Source organism: Brassica napus, chromosome C9, assembly GCF_020379485.1.
Source record: "Brassica napus cultivar Da-Ae chromosome C9, Da-Ae, whole genome shotgun sequence".
Lineage (NCBI taxonomy): Eukaryota > Viridiplantae > Streptophyta > Magnoliopsida > Brassicales > Brassicaceae > Brassica > Brassica napus.
The window spans coordinates 51,154,885-51,170,875 of record NC_063452.1 but is presented as its reverse complement, the minus strand read 5'-3'; the positions used below and the strand labels follow the sequence as shown (position 1 = coordinate 51,170,875).

Genomic DNA, 15,991 nt, shown 5'->3' with positions numbered 1-15,991 from the left:
TGACAATCAAACCAACAACTCTTTCTACCATTCTTCAGTTGAAAAGCATCCGTCGATCCAAGACAATATGGACAAGATAATCTTCCATGTGTTGTCCAGCCAGACAACATCCCATAGGCAGGGAAATCACTTATCGTCCACAGCAGAACTGCTCGCATCGTAAAATTGTTTTTCAAGGAACAATCGTACGTCCTCACCCCTTATGACCACAATTTCTTTAGCTCTTCTATCAACGGTTGAAGAAAAACATCAAGAGACCGTTTTGGATGCTTCGGCCCAGGGATTAATATGGTCAAAAATAGAAATTCTTGTTCCATGCACATATCCGTCGGTAAATTGTACGGCGTAAGAATGACTGGCCACAAATAATATTGTCTACCAGACATTCCAAATGGACTAAATCCATCGGTGCATAACGCAAGATAGACATTCCGAATATTTGTAGCAAAATCTGCGTGTACCTTGTTGAAATATTTCCACGCTCTTGCATCTGATGGATGTGCAACCTCACCATCTCTCTGGACATGTTCCGCATGCCACCTCATCGACGCAGCAGTTCCATCAGCTATTGTTGTAGTTGTTTCTAAAAATGCATCACTAATCATATCTTGAACCCTATCATGATCTACCATCTGCTCCTGATCTTGATGATAATTATATTCATTATGCAAATGATTCGGTTCTTCACTATGATGAGCATCCTCAAAATTATTATTACTACTATTAGCTTCATTTCCCCCATAACCCTCTCCATGTTGATACCAAATGTAGTATTGTGGTGTAAATCATATGTTTACTAAATGCTTCCATACATTTTCACTACGTACAAATTTTGAATTCTTGCATTTCCGACAGGGGCAGAACATCTTACCGCTTTCCTGCGTGATCGGTGTACAGCCCGCCTGGTGCATGAATTTCACTAGTCCGCTAAGAAATGCGTTCGTCACCCTCCCGTCGGAATCTTTGTGCAAATACATCCAACTCCGTAACTCGTAAATACTACCGCCACCGGCCATTTTTCTTAGATTTTTTTTTGAAATCTTTTTTTCTGATTTTTTTGGATTTTTTTTCCGTTTGTGTGTTGTGAGGAAGAGAGTTGTGGGAAATGACATATATATAGAGAAATTTTCGAGTTAGGTAGTTGAAATATAACAACGATTTTACAAGGAATGTTTTACATGGATTTTACATAGTTTTAACATAATATTTACAACGACTTTACGACGAAATTAGGTAAGTTAAAGCACAATGAATACACGTTTTCACCTAAATACAACGGTAACATGTTTCGTTGTAATGTCGATGTAACGATTACGACGTATTTCTCATTCCACGTACTTTCGTCGTAAACTTACATGGATTTTACGACGAACATATTTCGTCGTAAATTTACATGGCGTTTACGACGAAAGTTGGTCTCTTCGTAACTGCGTTGTAAACACCATGTAAATTTACGACGAAATATTTTCGTCGTAAATCTTTGTTGTTATGGGCATGTTTCTTGTAGTGATTGGATAAAGCGAATAAATATCATCTCTATGTGGATAAATTTTTAAACGAAACAAATACGGAGAGCGGGGAAATTATGTATTCTAATTGTGGATAGAGTGGCTTGACAGAAGTTATTTTGATCTCAAACGAGAGATAATGTGTTCGGAAAAAAAAAACTAGAAATAATATATAATGATGATATGTAGGCCGGTATAGTTACCGACTTAACGTGTTCCTACTATATATTGGTATATATGCAGTAATCCTACTATTCGAATGCCATACCGGAATGGATCAATCGTAAAGTAACAAATATCTATAAACAATATTATTAGATAATATATCTTAGGTTAGGTAATAATTGTTTGAGATATTTTGCTACTTTTTTTTTTGCCAAATTGTAAATGTCATCGCAAAGAAGGAATGTTTGGCTACATGTTTATGCAATCGCTTCTCAGCCATTCTGAGAACTTAGAAATGCAAAAAAGTTTTAAAAAAATTCTCAAACCCCAAAGAGATCATGTTTAATCTTAACCAAACAATAGAAGCTCGAAACATGATACCAAACTAGAATAAAAGATTAACACTCTGATAATGTGAACACGACCAAAGCACATCTAAATTTTGAGCTTAATTAGTGTTCATTAAGTACATGATTAATTAGGTGATAAAGTAGATTTGTATGCTGCTCACATGGATTTGCGTGAAATAATGCCTTTAACCATCTTTTTGTCTCTCCTACATTTTGCTTTATTTATCTGTACATTGTCCGTTTGCCGTCAAGAATGTTGCACGAGATATTATTTATTGTTATCTAACTTAATATCTTAAATGGTAAGAACTTATTTTAAGTTATACTCTCTCGATTTTTTTATTAAATGATATTTTAAACTTATGTACACAGATTAATAAAACATTTATTTTTTATATTTTCTATACAAAACCATTATTAAGTATTTATCTAACTTCAAATTAACTAATAACTCATTTCCTTTGTTTAGCAAAGATATCAATTAGACACTTTTCACGCATTATTAAAAATAGTTAAATACATTTACGTTTTTATTAATTACAAATATTCAATCAATAATATTTGAGATAAATAAAATTATTTATAAGATCAATGCATTTTAATTAATATCAAACTTAAAGTTATATTAAAATTTTAAAATGACATTTTATGCAACAATTAAAAATGTTAAAATGATATTTTCATAAACAGAGGAAATTATATATTTCATAATAAAAGTAGTAAAATAACATAAATTAATAAATTTTACATTAGAATTTGAAAACGTTATCTAATTTGAAAAAAAAAATCTTAAGAATATCAAGGAGGGAGTAGGAATTAGTTTGGGATTCCTACTTTTTTTAACTACTACTAATTAGTGTTTACAACAATGTCCTTTTGACAATTTTATCCAAATTCAGAACAAAACATGTAAGAATTTGTATTATGTCCTCGGAAAAACAAAGCTGACTCTTGGTAAAAAATGTAATATCAGACATCATATTTGACGTTAAATCATTGTTTAGAATTAAATTCTTAAACAGGTGTTTCCCAAACGTTAAAACAATTTTCATGTTACATTTAATTTTACATGTGAGAATATTTAAAAGTACAAAGTCTGCAGATTAGAAAACTTAGTAGAATGATCATTTTCCTCATATAATGAATATTCAAATTCGTAATTTTTTGTGTGTGTGCATATATATCGATAGATTATCGGTGGATTATTAATCAAAGCAATATAGCTATTTTAATAAATAAGCAAGAGATTTAATTTCCGTATTTTATTATTTTATAGATGATTTTATCTTATTTATAAATGTATTCTCCCTTTGTTTTTTATTAAATGTACTTGTAAAGTAAATTTTTCGTTACAAAATAAATTTGTTTTAAAATTTCAATACAAAATTTATTAACTTTATATGATATATGAATTTTTATATTCTCCAATTCACTTTTTTCTATTGTTGAATATGATTAAATGTATAGATAATAATGTATTATTTAGAAAATATACAAAATTAAATATTTTTTAATCTTGGTATACAAATCTAAAATGACAGTTAAAATGAAATGGAGAGAGTAATTATTTTAAACTTAATAATATTATCATTTAAATCTAGTTTTCAGAATTTAACAAGTACTGAACAAAGTTAAAAAAAAAAACATAACAAAACAAATCATATTTAAGAATATTTTATGATGATCGTCAATCCAATTATCACATGTTTACTACGGTCTAATCATTTTAGGAGGATGACTGATATTCAACCCTCCATATGATCATTGATGCGATATGTATTAACATCTTAAATACTGTATTAAAAAGTATTGGAAATCGAGCACTAGTTACCTTGTTAAACAACCTCTGTTGTTTAAATACTGATTGGAACCATCCAAACCTATTTAATATTTTATTTGTTTCAAAAAAAAAATGTTTTGGAGATTTCACAAACATTAAGAAATCGTTTCAAAAAAATATGTTATATATTTACAGTACTATTCATAACTATAAAACTTTTTAAAAATCCTAACACTGTCTAGTTTACTTCAAGTAAGCTTTTTTTTTTTTGAAACTCTTTTTTTTTTTTTTTTGAAACTCTACTTCAAGTAAGCTAAATGACATAATGACGGATGGGAGATAGAGAAGCGACGTGAAAATGAAAGGCAATTCTTTCATAAACAAAGACTCCTGATTGTTGTCAGTCAAAAGAAGTCAACGGTTAAGTCAGTTGACGGACGATGACGACTAATGACGTCACCATCAACGTCTGTCTCTCTTTCCTCAGTTTAAATAGTAACGAAACCACTCCAACTTTCACTCACTCTCATAAACACAGATACATAAACACAAACAAAATAAAAAACACGTCATGTGTGGACACGTAAGCCCCTCCATAGTCTCCGGCGATACCTGTCCATGTTTCCTATACTCCGAGGACATAGTGGCACCTCCTCTGCCGCATGATATTGATCATCATCATCTGTTCCTGCCTCCGCCGTCTCTTATGATGAGCCACCACTCACTATTTGCGGCCGAGGCAGTTTCAGGGTTTGGTTACTTTGGTTCTGGCACTAACAGTGGCGGCGGAAGCAGCAGCTGCGACTCACCGAGCTCGATGGGGAGCGGCGGAGATAGTTTTATAACGCAGAGGAGTGTTAATAGCCATAATGGCTTTAGTGGTAATTTACCGACGACGGTCCACGATTTCGTTAACGATCATGATGGGCCAGTGAGACGGGCCCTTAGCGCCGGAGATCCACCGGTAAGTAATTCTATATATAATGTACACACACTTTCATGACATGTATTGATCTTTCAAACATATTTGTTTTTCTTTTCTATGTTTACGTTTTTTGTTAAGATGCTTAGAATATTATAAAAACGAAACACAAACACAAAAATAACACTTGGAGCTTAGATTCCTATCGGTTTCAACCGCAATATCTCTTAAAGTAGTGTTCAATGAACATTTTTTGGTCGAAATGTTCAATGAACTTTGGTATAGTATAAAAACAAATGTACGTTTTCGCATGTATGTAGAGGAGTAGCAGAAGAGAGAGCAGCGTGGTGTGGAGTGAGAGCAATGCAATAATCGAAGGAATGACCAAAGCGTATAAGTATAGTCCTGAGGAGAAGAAAGAAAAGATCGAAAAATATCGTAGCAAGCGCAATCTTAGGAATTTCAACAAGAGGATTAAGGTAATTTATCTATTTTACAAATTATATATATATATATATATATATATATATATATAATTGTGTGTGTGTGTTTATATATAATTGTGTGTTCTTCTAGCATAAATTTCAATTATATTATTTTCGCTTATAGGAAGAAAAATTGATGTAGCATATAATTATTTAACGAGCAAATTTACCTTCAATTTATATCTGTGACACATATATGAAAGCTTTTAAAGACATGACATGTCGTTTGTATAAAACAGTGACATGCACCTTGGACACTAATTGATGCTAAGTCTTTCATTTGCTAATCAAGCATATATTTTCTTATAGCTTTCTCTATTAATCAAGTAATAATAATGAATTCTATAAATTTCAATTACAAGCCATTCGGCGAGTGGCAGAAACCTGTTTTATAAATCAAATTTATTAGATCTAGATAATTTTCTTAGACACTAATTCAGTTTAATACAAAACTAAATGGTTCGTTGACTACAAAGATAAAAAAAAATGGCTTAATATATCATATCAATCACTCCTATCACTTAAAAAGCAACATTTGGATTATTTATTTTAATCTTATCTTCAAGCATAAATAGAATTACATTTGACATATATGAGTATGTGAATGAGAATTAATGTTATGTCACATCAAATTTGGTCTTAAGGAATCTTTTGAGATAGACACATGAAGCTCCAAAGGTTGCCACAAGTTTTATTTTCCATTATTTGCTTGGACAACCTCCATTAACTATTTTTATCACGAGAAGGTCCCCAAGTACCAAAAACATATTTCGGGTTACTTCATCCAGGAACAGAAAAATTATATCTTCTTAGCAAAAAAAAAACAGAAAAATTATATATGAGTTCATGTTCGAAGTTCATTCCTAATTCAAAGTTTTATATGTCACATTAACATATGCAAACCGTAATGTTTTCTGTTCGAGTTATAATTGTTTGGACAATATATTATTTTTCTTTTGAAACAGTTTGAACAATATGTAATATCACTTGCATGTTATGTGCATCGAAACCTTTTAGAAAAAACAACCATTTATTACAAATAAGGGACCTATAGTTATCTAACTATCACATCGATTTGAGACGGATTTAATAAAACTATTTGTAAGTAGTATGAATGCAGGAAGACATTAGCGGACAGTCGGCCAAGAATAAGAGGAAGATTTGCAAGGAATGATGAGATGTCACAACAAGAGCAAGTTGATGTAGTTGAAACCGTGGTTGGAGATGTTGATACCTGGGCATCTTTTCTTGAATCTTTCTCTACTAATCACTTTCTTAATTAATTTCTTCTAGTTATGTTTATGTTTTTCCTATATATGTTTATATGGCACTTAATTAGCTTGCACCATGTTGCTAAACTCATATAGGTTTTTAGTACCATTGTAAATAAGAATAACATATTTTGTATATTTGTTCGGAGATCTTTGCTAAGAAAATCGATCTTCACTGGCCAAATTGTTTACGAGTGGTTACCCCTTTGCATGGTATGGATGAGTTCGATCCTAACTCCTAATTTCTACAATTGAGAGAAATTAGTCGATATAATAAGGAAAACAAGATAGTGTTTCAAAAAAAAAAGATTAAGTGAAAACAAAGTGATATACATCTAGCAAAAATCATTAATATATATCTTCAACAATATATATATAATATTTCTTCAAAACAATATATTTAAAGCAAATTAAACATCGGCTGCAAGATTGTAGATTAATACTTGAAAATAGCAGTGCATTAAATTACGATAAGTTTAATCTAGTAACGAATGTAAATTTTTTAAGACATCACTTGTATTAAAACATACATAATATAAACCTTTTTGGCATAAAAAGTTGAACTAGCATTTTGTCCGATTTGTATACACCAAATTAAGGACATTTCCAAATTTATTTTGCAGAATAGCAAAACCAGTTTACAATTTATTGATATATATTAATATATATTCCTATAATATTTTATATTTTAAATTTAATAATATATGAGTTATAGACTATAAAAAAATAGCTAAATAGTAATAGAACTCCAATTTGTTCCCTACTAAAATGCAGTCTTCATTCCATATCATTAACACTTATGGGCCCGTAAATAGTTTATGCATAGTTTTTTATGTTCCTTAATGGTCCAAATTTTCTTTTACCAACTTGATTTACAAAAATAATCAGAAAGTACAAAGATGATGACTTTAAGCATCGAAAAATCATGTAATGAACATGGTCATGTTACTTTGATGATTTCATTACTCTCACGTTGATTACTCATCGTGCTACTGCTACCAAGTACTAGCAATCTCCAAAAGGAAGCATACATTAATACCCTTATAAATCCTTAAAAAACCAAAGAAGGTTCCACTCATATAAACTAAAGTAATCAACCTAACATCGATTGTCTTATTTATAAGAGAGAGTATTCGTATTTTTTTTAGTTGAACTACAACTTGGGATGTTTTAGTTTAAACAAAGTAGTTTTGGAGAGAAGTCTTTCTTCTTTAACAAAGGCTATTGAGGGAGATGTAGGCCCTTCGGCGACCATGTCCCCGACTTTTGTCGGCCGGCGGTAGATGTACCGACTCTCCACTCTTTAACATGTTTTTCACTTTTTTCTTTCTTCTTTTTAATTTTAATTAAAAGTGTCTTTCCCGAGTTCACGATGAAACCAACTCTAAACTTTATAATTTTTCTCTTATCTTTAAAGATCAGTACAACAATAATACAACAAGACTTGCGTGGGTTTAAATCAATGAACAAAACTTCTCTAGCGTTTAAGTTAAGGATCATCAAGCTCTTCTATGTTTTCTTCTTTTACTAATTCGTTTGAAACGTTGAAGTAGAAAAGGCTTCAAAGGTTGTAGTTGCGTTAATCTAACCCAACTCCTCTTAGCTCGTACCTTACCTGCATTTTTAGATAACACTTAAGCTTAGTCCTAAACTTGCGAGTGTGTTAGGTTAAGGTTTCAAATGATGAAAACTTAGATCCATACCTGAGTTTCTGGAATTGTTTCTTTCAGAGGACTTGACACGGGCTTGTTGATTAGTTTCCGTGTCCTTCTTGTCTTCCATTGTTATCTCGTATTGAACAGATGGCTCTTCCCCAAGCTCTGCCTCACTGGACTCTAACCTTGATACTTGGTCAAGGTCTTGTCCAACCGCCTCTGGACTGAGAGAGTTACTCGATTCTCTTAGCAAATCGGTAGTCTCAGAAGAGGATAAGGTAGGAAGAATAATATTATTGTCACCTGTTTCATGCTTCTGGTCTTCCACTGTCACCTCCATGTACTCGTCGTGATTTGCTTCATCGATTTTCATCTCATCAACACCAGTGGATGTAGGTTGCTCAATATTAGCATGACAAAACCCAGCTCCTTCTTTGTTGACTCCGTCCACTGGGACTTCATCATCAACACCAATAGTTTCCATGTTTAAGTTTTCAACATGACTTTGTTGGATCCCGTGATCACTTTTTGATGGCGACATTGATTTATCTTCAGAATCCAACTCAGTCTGCATGTTAACATCAGAAGCTGCATCTGACTCTGTACATCTTATCAATGAAAATGATGCAGCTGCTTCATCTTGCACCAAAACTCCCTGTCCCTGGCTAGACAGTGGGACATTCGTTGTAGGTTCCACTATGTGGTCATCTTCAGAAACCAGCATGTCAATTTGGCTAATGGTTTCGTTTTCCCCGAGATTATCATCACATGAAACTGAATCTGCCATACACACTTCAGAAACTTGATTCTTACAGAGAACTCGTGCGTCAATAATCTTAGCTGCAAGTGGCTGAGTCAAAGGTTCAGTTCCTAGAATATTACCGATCCGGAAACCACGTGACGGCAAGCCATTACGATCAGAGGTGAAATCAAACGCTTTGTGCGCCACAGGACGTGTGGTAGCTTCAAAAGCCTTTGCGAGATCTTCCAAAAGCATGTCACCTTCGCCGCTCGAAAGAGGATCCCATTTCATACAATCTCCAGACAGAGGCTGTTCAAGGCTAAAGGTTTCACTAGAAGAAAGCAACTCAACCTTGACAGCTTCTTTGTGAAACCGCTTCTTCTTTAAAATCTTGGCTATCATATTCCTGAAGAGTCAAAATTCAAAAAAATCATCCTCAAAACGACAATAAAATTCTAAAGCTCATTCGCTAGAAGAGTTGAACACCTTTACCTACAGTTCACTGAAATGGCAGCTCTGGCTCTCTCACTAGAGAGTCCAAGCAATGACATGAGATTAATAACATCGTTAGGACCTCTAAGTTCCGTGACTGAAGGAGGACCTTTATTTTCTGAAGGAGCACCACTCGATATAATCAGATTCTTCCCCTTAGTCCAATCCACTAGTAACTAGTAATGCCATATCACAAGAACATATAAGCATATAACCAGAAAAAAATCATCAAAGAGTTTCTCACCTTAGCATTGGATATAACTTGTCTCCTCTTCTCAGCATCGCTCAAGAGATGAGAGTACTTGATCTCAAAGTAAACCCCACGCTGCAAATAAGAAAGTTTCATCAAGCTGAAGACAATTAAATAGAGGAATCAATGTCTAGAGTCCAATCACAAACCTTAACAGCAGCTTTAACCAACGGATGCATCAACCGAAACTGCAAATTCGAGAAATCAATCGAGATAACATCAACCTCAGCTTTCGCACAAGCCTGATCGAACGCGTACTGATTCATCGGCCTAACCGCAACGATATCGTAGCTCTTCAAAACCGGGTTCCCGGAGTTCAGCCCCAGGCACTGAGCCTTACTCTCGAGTTTCACGGTGACGCGAGTGTACTGCCGAAACGGAGTGGATCGAGGGGCGTTGAGTAGGTCGCGGTGGAACGCGACGGAGGAAGCTAGTCGCGGAGCGGCTTTGACGAGAGATCCGAGGGTGAGAAGAGGGATCGTGCAAGAGTCTTTCTCCGACATTGCGCCTTCGATCGAGTGGTTGTGCGCGATCCCGACGTAGCCGAGCTCCATGGCTTTCGTGGCGAGCTTTACGCGGAGTTTGTTTGGGACGATGATTTCTTTCCCGCCTGATGGGGATGGGTAGCTGTAGGGGATGCTTAGGTCGAAGAACGCCATGAGTGACGGCGGAGAGAGAGTTTCCGGTTAGTGTTTAAGCAATTGGGGTTTTTAGTGCTTCGCCGACTACTGTGGACGATGATGTGTGTGCAACGATTTGCGAAACGACGACGTATAGATAAATCGTTAATAAGCAATTAATTTTGTCATTATAAAACGAACAGTTTTGAGCCCAATGCATTATCTATGGCCCATTAAGAACAATGTACTAGTCGGATCGGGACGACAAAACGTAAAGTCAAATCCTACGTGTATACACTTAATCAGTACCGCGTAAACATTACTCTCCCTCTTTTTCAGAAAAAGAGATAACTAACCAGGAGGGGTAACGAGATTACACGTGTCCTTATAAGAGCGACACGTCATCTCTTGGAAACTCACTTAAAACGACGTCGTTTACAAGTGCCATTATTGATCAAGTCTCGTCTCTATCGAGTTCACAGTGAGAAAAGAAAAACCAAAAAAGCAAACTGTTCTTTTGCGTTCTGCTTCACGCCACGATTTTTAAAAGCAGACCCCACCGATTTAATTTGATTCTCTTGATTTTATTTACTCTTTGTGAAGAGGCAATCGTTGTCGTCAATCTCCTCCAAAGTCTGGATTTCTCCTACCGATTCGATTAACAAGGGTGGGAATGGAGAAAGTTTCGTCGCCGTCTTCTTCACGGAGGTCTGCTTATTTGGAAGCTCTTACACAAGAGATTAAGAAGAAGCTTACTCGGGTTAGATAGCCTTTATATATTTTCTTTTTTGCGTAAAAGATCTGTTTTTTATTGATCTTCTCGTAACAAACATGCATTAAAGAATCTGAATCTGGTTTTGCGATTCCAGATAAAATCTCATGCAATTGGATAATCGTTTTCAGTTTCTCACGCCTTGATTTGGTTTCAATTGATTTAATTTAAAGTGTTGATCTTTTTGGGGTCGGTCATAGGCTGTTGTCTCTCCAGCGCAAACACGCAACTTGTTACAAGACTTGTTTGCTGATATAGCTCTCGAAGTCGACGAACGTGCCAAAGGTAACACTTTTTGTCTGAATTGTTTCATGTAATCAGTTTCCTTTATTCAGTGTCTGCACTTCAACTTTTCGAGATGGGATTTTTGATGTAGATGTGCTACTTAGCAAAGAGGAGGATGTGATCTCTGATGAAGCAGATACTGATGGTCCGTTATGTTTCTTCGACGTGCTTGCTGATTATTATGTCAAAGTGTCTGAGAGAGGGAAAGACATACTTGATTTGATGGTTCAGCTCTGGAGCCAGTCCTTTGCCTCACACATCTTCTCTCTTCTGTTCCATAAATGGGTATATTGCAAATCTTTACAGTTTCAATTCTCTCTAATGTTATGTCCAGTCCCAAAGGTTTTAATCCTTGCGTTTTTTTTTTATACTCGAATGACCTGAGTCAATAATGTGTTGACATGTTTCTGTGATTCTTCTCAGCTGTTTGAGGTTGAGCTTGAGAATCAAGAAATACTCCTGCGGTATTCTTCTGCTCTGGTGCAGGGAGCTACAAATGTATTTTGGTAAACTCTTTCAACTTTGACCAAGCAAGATTACCATCTTCAGTGTATCTCTCTAGATTCATCATGTATCTGTAGTATAGCTGCATTTGCTTATTTTTAGTTGTGATTTCTCAATTGTTAAGTGGTGTGATAGTCTTTCTGAGTCCTTTCCCACATTGGATTGGATTGGCTTGCCAAGTATTATGAGGGTAACATGTGATAATATCTATTCCTGTTAATTACAGGATAGACATCCAGACAAATACAAGACGCTTCCAAACTCTCTTTCGGGTACCTTCCTTTCCTCACATATGCCATAGCTTCATCTTCTTTTGTTGGATATTCATATATAGGACACTTTAATATATTAACCAAATGACTATGATATATAAACACATGTTAGAGATCATTCGCATCCTGTATGTTGTTACCTATTCAATGCCTTTGATAGATCTTCTAGGCAAACAATATTTCTATGTACTTGTCGATCTGGTTGTCACTAGCACACGCTCAAGTCGCCATGCCAGTTTGTTACTGTAACTAACACTCTCTTTGTTCTCTTAGTATCTTCTCGAGGAAGTTGCTTTGGAGCCTACCAGATTGAAAAAAATTCCCATTCAGGTGAGTGGTTTCTCTCCGTTTTCACGGCGTTTCAACTGATTTTCAGCCTGGAGAGTAACTCTCCCATTCCCTAATTGCAGGCTCAGAGGGAACTGTATCTCTTGCTCTCGCGGTTCATTTTCTTTTACAATTCAGGTAGTACAACTGTTGTCTGAGAAGTTATTTTTGGAACCAAGTTTCTTTTTGTATCCTGAGAGTTGTCTATTGTTCGTACAGTGGACAGACTCGATAGCTTCTTGAGGAACTTCCCGGAGTTTCCAAATGCTTTTTTGGTTGGAGGAGCTGGAGATTTCCTTGTTATAGAACTTACTGATCAGGTAAAGAAGCAAAGGCTTTGTGACTACATGCAAAATATTCTCTCAGGGTTGAATCACACACATCACTCATCTAATATGCTGTGGTGCAGCTGCAAAAATTGAAAGTTGAGCCAGTACTGCTACACTATCTTTCTCAGATGAAGATTCTTCAAGGTACTTTTTCTCTCTTCTAGATAAGAAAGAGCTGCGTCTAACATGGAGCCAGACCTAAAGCAATGATTGATTATGCCTGCAGGTATGGAACTGAGAATGACAACTAGCACGAGGTTGAAGGCGTGTTTGTACAGTTTTACCTCTCCCGGAGGTCCAATGTACCCTACAAGAGCTGTCCGTCATGCAGCGTGGGATGCTTTGGATTCCCTCTTTCCGGTAAGTATTTCCCTGCAATAAAATCAACGTGATTCTTACATGATTCAACGTGAGAAACATATCATCTAAGACTCTAGATCACAAAATATGGATAGGGTTGGCTTGTAACATTGTGATACTCTCTCTTTGCCTTGCAGGTTGGGCGTTACCCGAGGCACCTCATCAGTCTATTTTTCAGGCTGCTATATCCGTGGTACTGGCCATCCTCGTGCTGGAACTTTGTGGTTTCTTGTATCAAAGCGGTTCTCTATTCCATCATAAGGCTCATCTTTTCACGGCGAGAGAAGCCAAGGCAGAGCTAAATCTAAATAGCTTTTACTTATTGATGAAGCCAGCCTGCTGCAAGAATCCAATCCTTGTGTATATAATGTGGTTTTGGTCATAAGAGGCGAACCAGAGAACTGTACCTTCACCTGTATTGCGTTCTATGGAGAACATAAAATCCGTTTTGAGGAAGATCCCCATGGAATAGCTTTTGACGTGTGTTTTGTTGTCATTGTTAAGTTGTTATTTTGCTGCTATAGAGGACAGAAACCCGTTTTTACGTAGTCTTACATTCTTCTTTCTGTGGTTAGTTGTATACTTGTATTGGATGTGTGGGAGAACCCATTACAAGTTTCGCCATAAATGAAGTCATACAAAGTTAAGTACCAATTTGACACAAATGACGAGGTGAGAAATATAAACTTAAGATGTTGAACTTAAGACTCGACTTGACAGTTTCAAAGGTTTGATGTGAACAAACTTTGTTTGTGTCATGACCCAATCAATAAAACGGCATGGCTAGAACAAGATGCAGGCAAAATACAGCAACATAATCGTCATAACCTAGCTTGTGAAAGCCTTTTTGTCTGCATATGCTATGAAGAAGAAACTCGTTTTCGTTCCTATGCCTTGTATTCGAGGGTATTAAGATAAAAACAACAATCTCATAGTCTAAACACAGTTTCGATCTAAAGAGTCGTTCTAATAAAACAAATCAACAACATACGGCCATGAAGAGGCTAAGTAGCAAAGCCTCTGGCCAAAGTTTTCTAGCCATTCACCCAGTTGCGGTTTGAGAAGATACCAGCCACGCTCCTCAGTTTGTCTCCATATCTCCTGCGTGGTACTTATCAAGATCCGCATCAAGATCTTCAGCAGATACCTTCTCTGTTGGGCCCTTGCCAGAACGCCTGCCACGACCACGCCCTCCTTGACCACCACGACGTTGTGGACCACCTCTCCCTTGTCCTCCTCTGCAAAACCCAGCAATAAACACACCTTCAATACACTTCACAAGATCGACGAAGCCTTTGCATATAAAAATACATAATGACCAGTGTATAAATCTCACCGCCTTGAAGCACCGTTGAAGTTTGCATTCCCGTGTCTACCAGACGGAGCAGAAGCAGACTGAAGATTGTTGCCCACGATCTCAATCTTCATGGGCTTTCCATCGAGCTGAACGTCGTTGTACTTCTTCACAGCAGCGATTGCATCACCACGCCGAGAGTATACAACTTCAGCAGTTCCCTAACAGCATAAGCATATAACAAGCTTTAGTCTTTCACGACTCAAAAATAAAGGATCGTCAACCAAGATAGTCTACCTTTGATCTTCCACTCCTGTCAAAGTGAACAGTGTAGCGTTTAAGCTCCCCAACTTCAGCAAACAGTTCCTGCATACATTATTAACTTGAGATCTAATCCACAAACATGCAATTCAAGATGCTAAGAACGAGTTCCACAAAACCCTAATTGCAAAAGGAACGAGTTACAATACCTTGATGTCATCGTTCATGACGCCGTAATCCAAATTGGATATGTAGAGCTTCGTCCCGGTTTCGATTCCGGAGGAAGAACGGGAAGGGAAAGCTTGTGAGCCATCGGAGTACATGTCGTGTTCCCAGGTGGACTCCGGCGCCTATACAATCAAATCAATCCGTTTGTTCTTTTGAGAGATTCATCACCAAAATCGATTTTGCTTTATTTAAAGACGAATCTGTTTTCCCGGGCAGATCTGAGAAGAACAAGAAGAAGAGAACGTATTTGGACCTTGGCCGATTGGTATGGAGCAGATCGGTTTGATTTCCGATTAGGGTTGTTGCGGCGGATTGGGCCGGATCCGGATCCAGATCCACGGGCGGGACCAGATCCGCGAGACTTGCGGTTCTTGGCGATCATGTCGTCGAGAGACATATCTAATCCAGTCGACATCTTGAAAGTTTTTCCGATTCTCTCTCTCTATGGACGGCGGAGGAAGAGAGAGAGATATTAATAGAGAGAGAGAGAGAGAGAGAGAGAAAAAAAAAAGAGAGGAGAAGAATAAGAAGAGGAAAATTCGCGCCGACACGAAGAAACTAGTTATATGACTATCCATTATTTACGTTTAAACTAGTCATTGAGGTTTCGTGGTGTAGTTGGTTATCACGTCAGTCTAACACACTGAAGGTCTCCGGTTCGAACCCGGGCGAAGCCATATTTTATAAACAAGGATTCTGTTATAATTTCAACTGAACATTATTTTCTACCTGTCTAATCTTTCTTTATTTCTCTTTTTGTTTTGTTCAACAACACAGTTCTTGATTTCTCTCTTGAAACAAACTTTTTTTCCGTTACATCAAGAAATTCAATTATTCATTCTTGTAATCTTGTCCAATATTATTAGTATGAGTATAATACAAGTACATTTGATCTGCGTTCTCTAGTTTCAAATTTGACATCATTAATTTTATGATATAAGATTACAGGCCATCAAACTTATTATAAATAACACTCGGATTCATTGCAGCGATAGCCTTCGTAGATCTGTTTCCACATAAATACTCGTTCAAAGATAGACATAGCAACTATTTGAACATTCAGAATGTTATTGCAGATACTAGATAGTGGTACTAAGCTAATTACATTGCTACAGACGC

The 15,991-nt window shown here is 36.3% G+C and overlaps 4 protein-coding genes and 1 non-coding gene across 6 annotated transcripts; 3 read left to right on the top strand and 2 right to left on the bottom strand.

Moving 5' to 3' along the window:
- Positions 1-4,310: 4,310 nt before the first annotated feature.
- LOC106417753 (two-component response regulator-like PRR37) lies at positions 4,311-6,665 on the top strand. Its single transcript, XM_013858510.3, has 3 exons — positions 4,311-4,767; positions 5,046-5,204; positions 6,320-6,665. The coding sequence occupies exons 1-3, from the start codon at positions 4,375-4,377 to the stop codon at positions 6,491-6,493; spliced, it is 726 nt and encodes a 241-aa protein (XP_013713964.1). The 5' UTR covers positions 4,311-4,374; the 3' UTR covers positions 6,494-6,665.
- A 1,189-nt stretch (positions 6,666-7,854) lies between these two features.
- BNAC09G35310D (protein GAMETOPHYTE DEFECTIVE 1) lies at positions 7,855-10,511 on the bottom strand. Of its 2 annotated transcripts, XR_007328208.1 has the most exons (6): positions 9,770-10,509; positions 9,615-9,695; positions 9,371-9,546; positions 8,440-9,284; positions 8,185-8,360; positions 7,855-8,096 (listed from the first exon to the last, which is right to left on the bottom strand). XR_007328208.1 is itself a non-coding variant. In XM_013857607.3 (5 exons), the coding sequence occupies exons 1-5, from the start codon at positions 10,277-10,279 to the stop codon at positions 7,981-7,983; spliced, it is 1,983 nt and encodes a 660-aa protein (XP_013713061.2). In that variant the 5' UTR covers positions 10,280-10,511; the 3' UTR covers positions 7,855-7,980. The 2 variants fall into 2 exon arrangements, 1 of the variants encoding a protein (XP_013713061.2); XM_013857607.3 differs by having other exon boundaries at positions 8,185-9,284; positions 9,770-10,511.
- Positions 10,512-10,697: 186 nt separating this feature from the next.
- Positions 10,698-13,743, top strand: BNAC09G35300D. The gene is made up of 11 exons (XM_013859028.3): positions 10,698-11,000; positions 11,213-11,297; positions 11,389-11,582; positions 11,721-11,803; positions 12,028-12,073; positions 12,347-12,403; positions 12,484-12,538; positions 12,620-12,720; positions 12,810-12,873; positions 12,956-13,089; positions 13,227-13,743. Exons 1-11 carry the CDS (start codon positions 10,914-10,916, stop codon positions 13,389-13,391), a joined length of 1,071 nt encoding a protein of 356 aa, XP_013714482.1. The 5' UTR covers positions 10,698-10,913; the 3' UTR covers positions 13,392-13,743.
- Positions 13,744-13,894: 151 nt separating this feature from the next.
- Positions 13,895-15,418, bottom strand: LOC106418343 (THO complex subunit 4A). The gene is made up of 5 exons (XM_013859029.3): positions 15,126-15,418; positions 14,854-14,994; positions 14,681-14,749; positions 14,426-14,604; positions 13,895-14,327 (listed from the first exon to the last, which is right to left on the bottom strand). Exons 1-5 carry the CDS (start codon positions 15,285-15,287, stop codon positions 14,171-14,173), a joined length of 708 nt encoding a protein of 235 aa, XP_013714483.2. The 5' UTR covers positions 15,288-15,418; the 3' UTR covers positions 13,895-14,170.
- A 57-nt stretch (positions 15,419-15,475) lies between these two features.
- Positions 15,476-15,549, top strand: TRNAV-AAC. The gene has a single exon. It is a non-coding gene; the product is annotated as a tRNA-Val (tRNA).
- Positions 15,550-15,991: the final 442 nt, after the last annotated feature.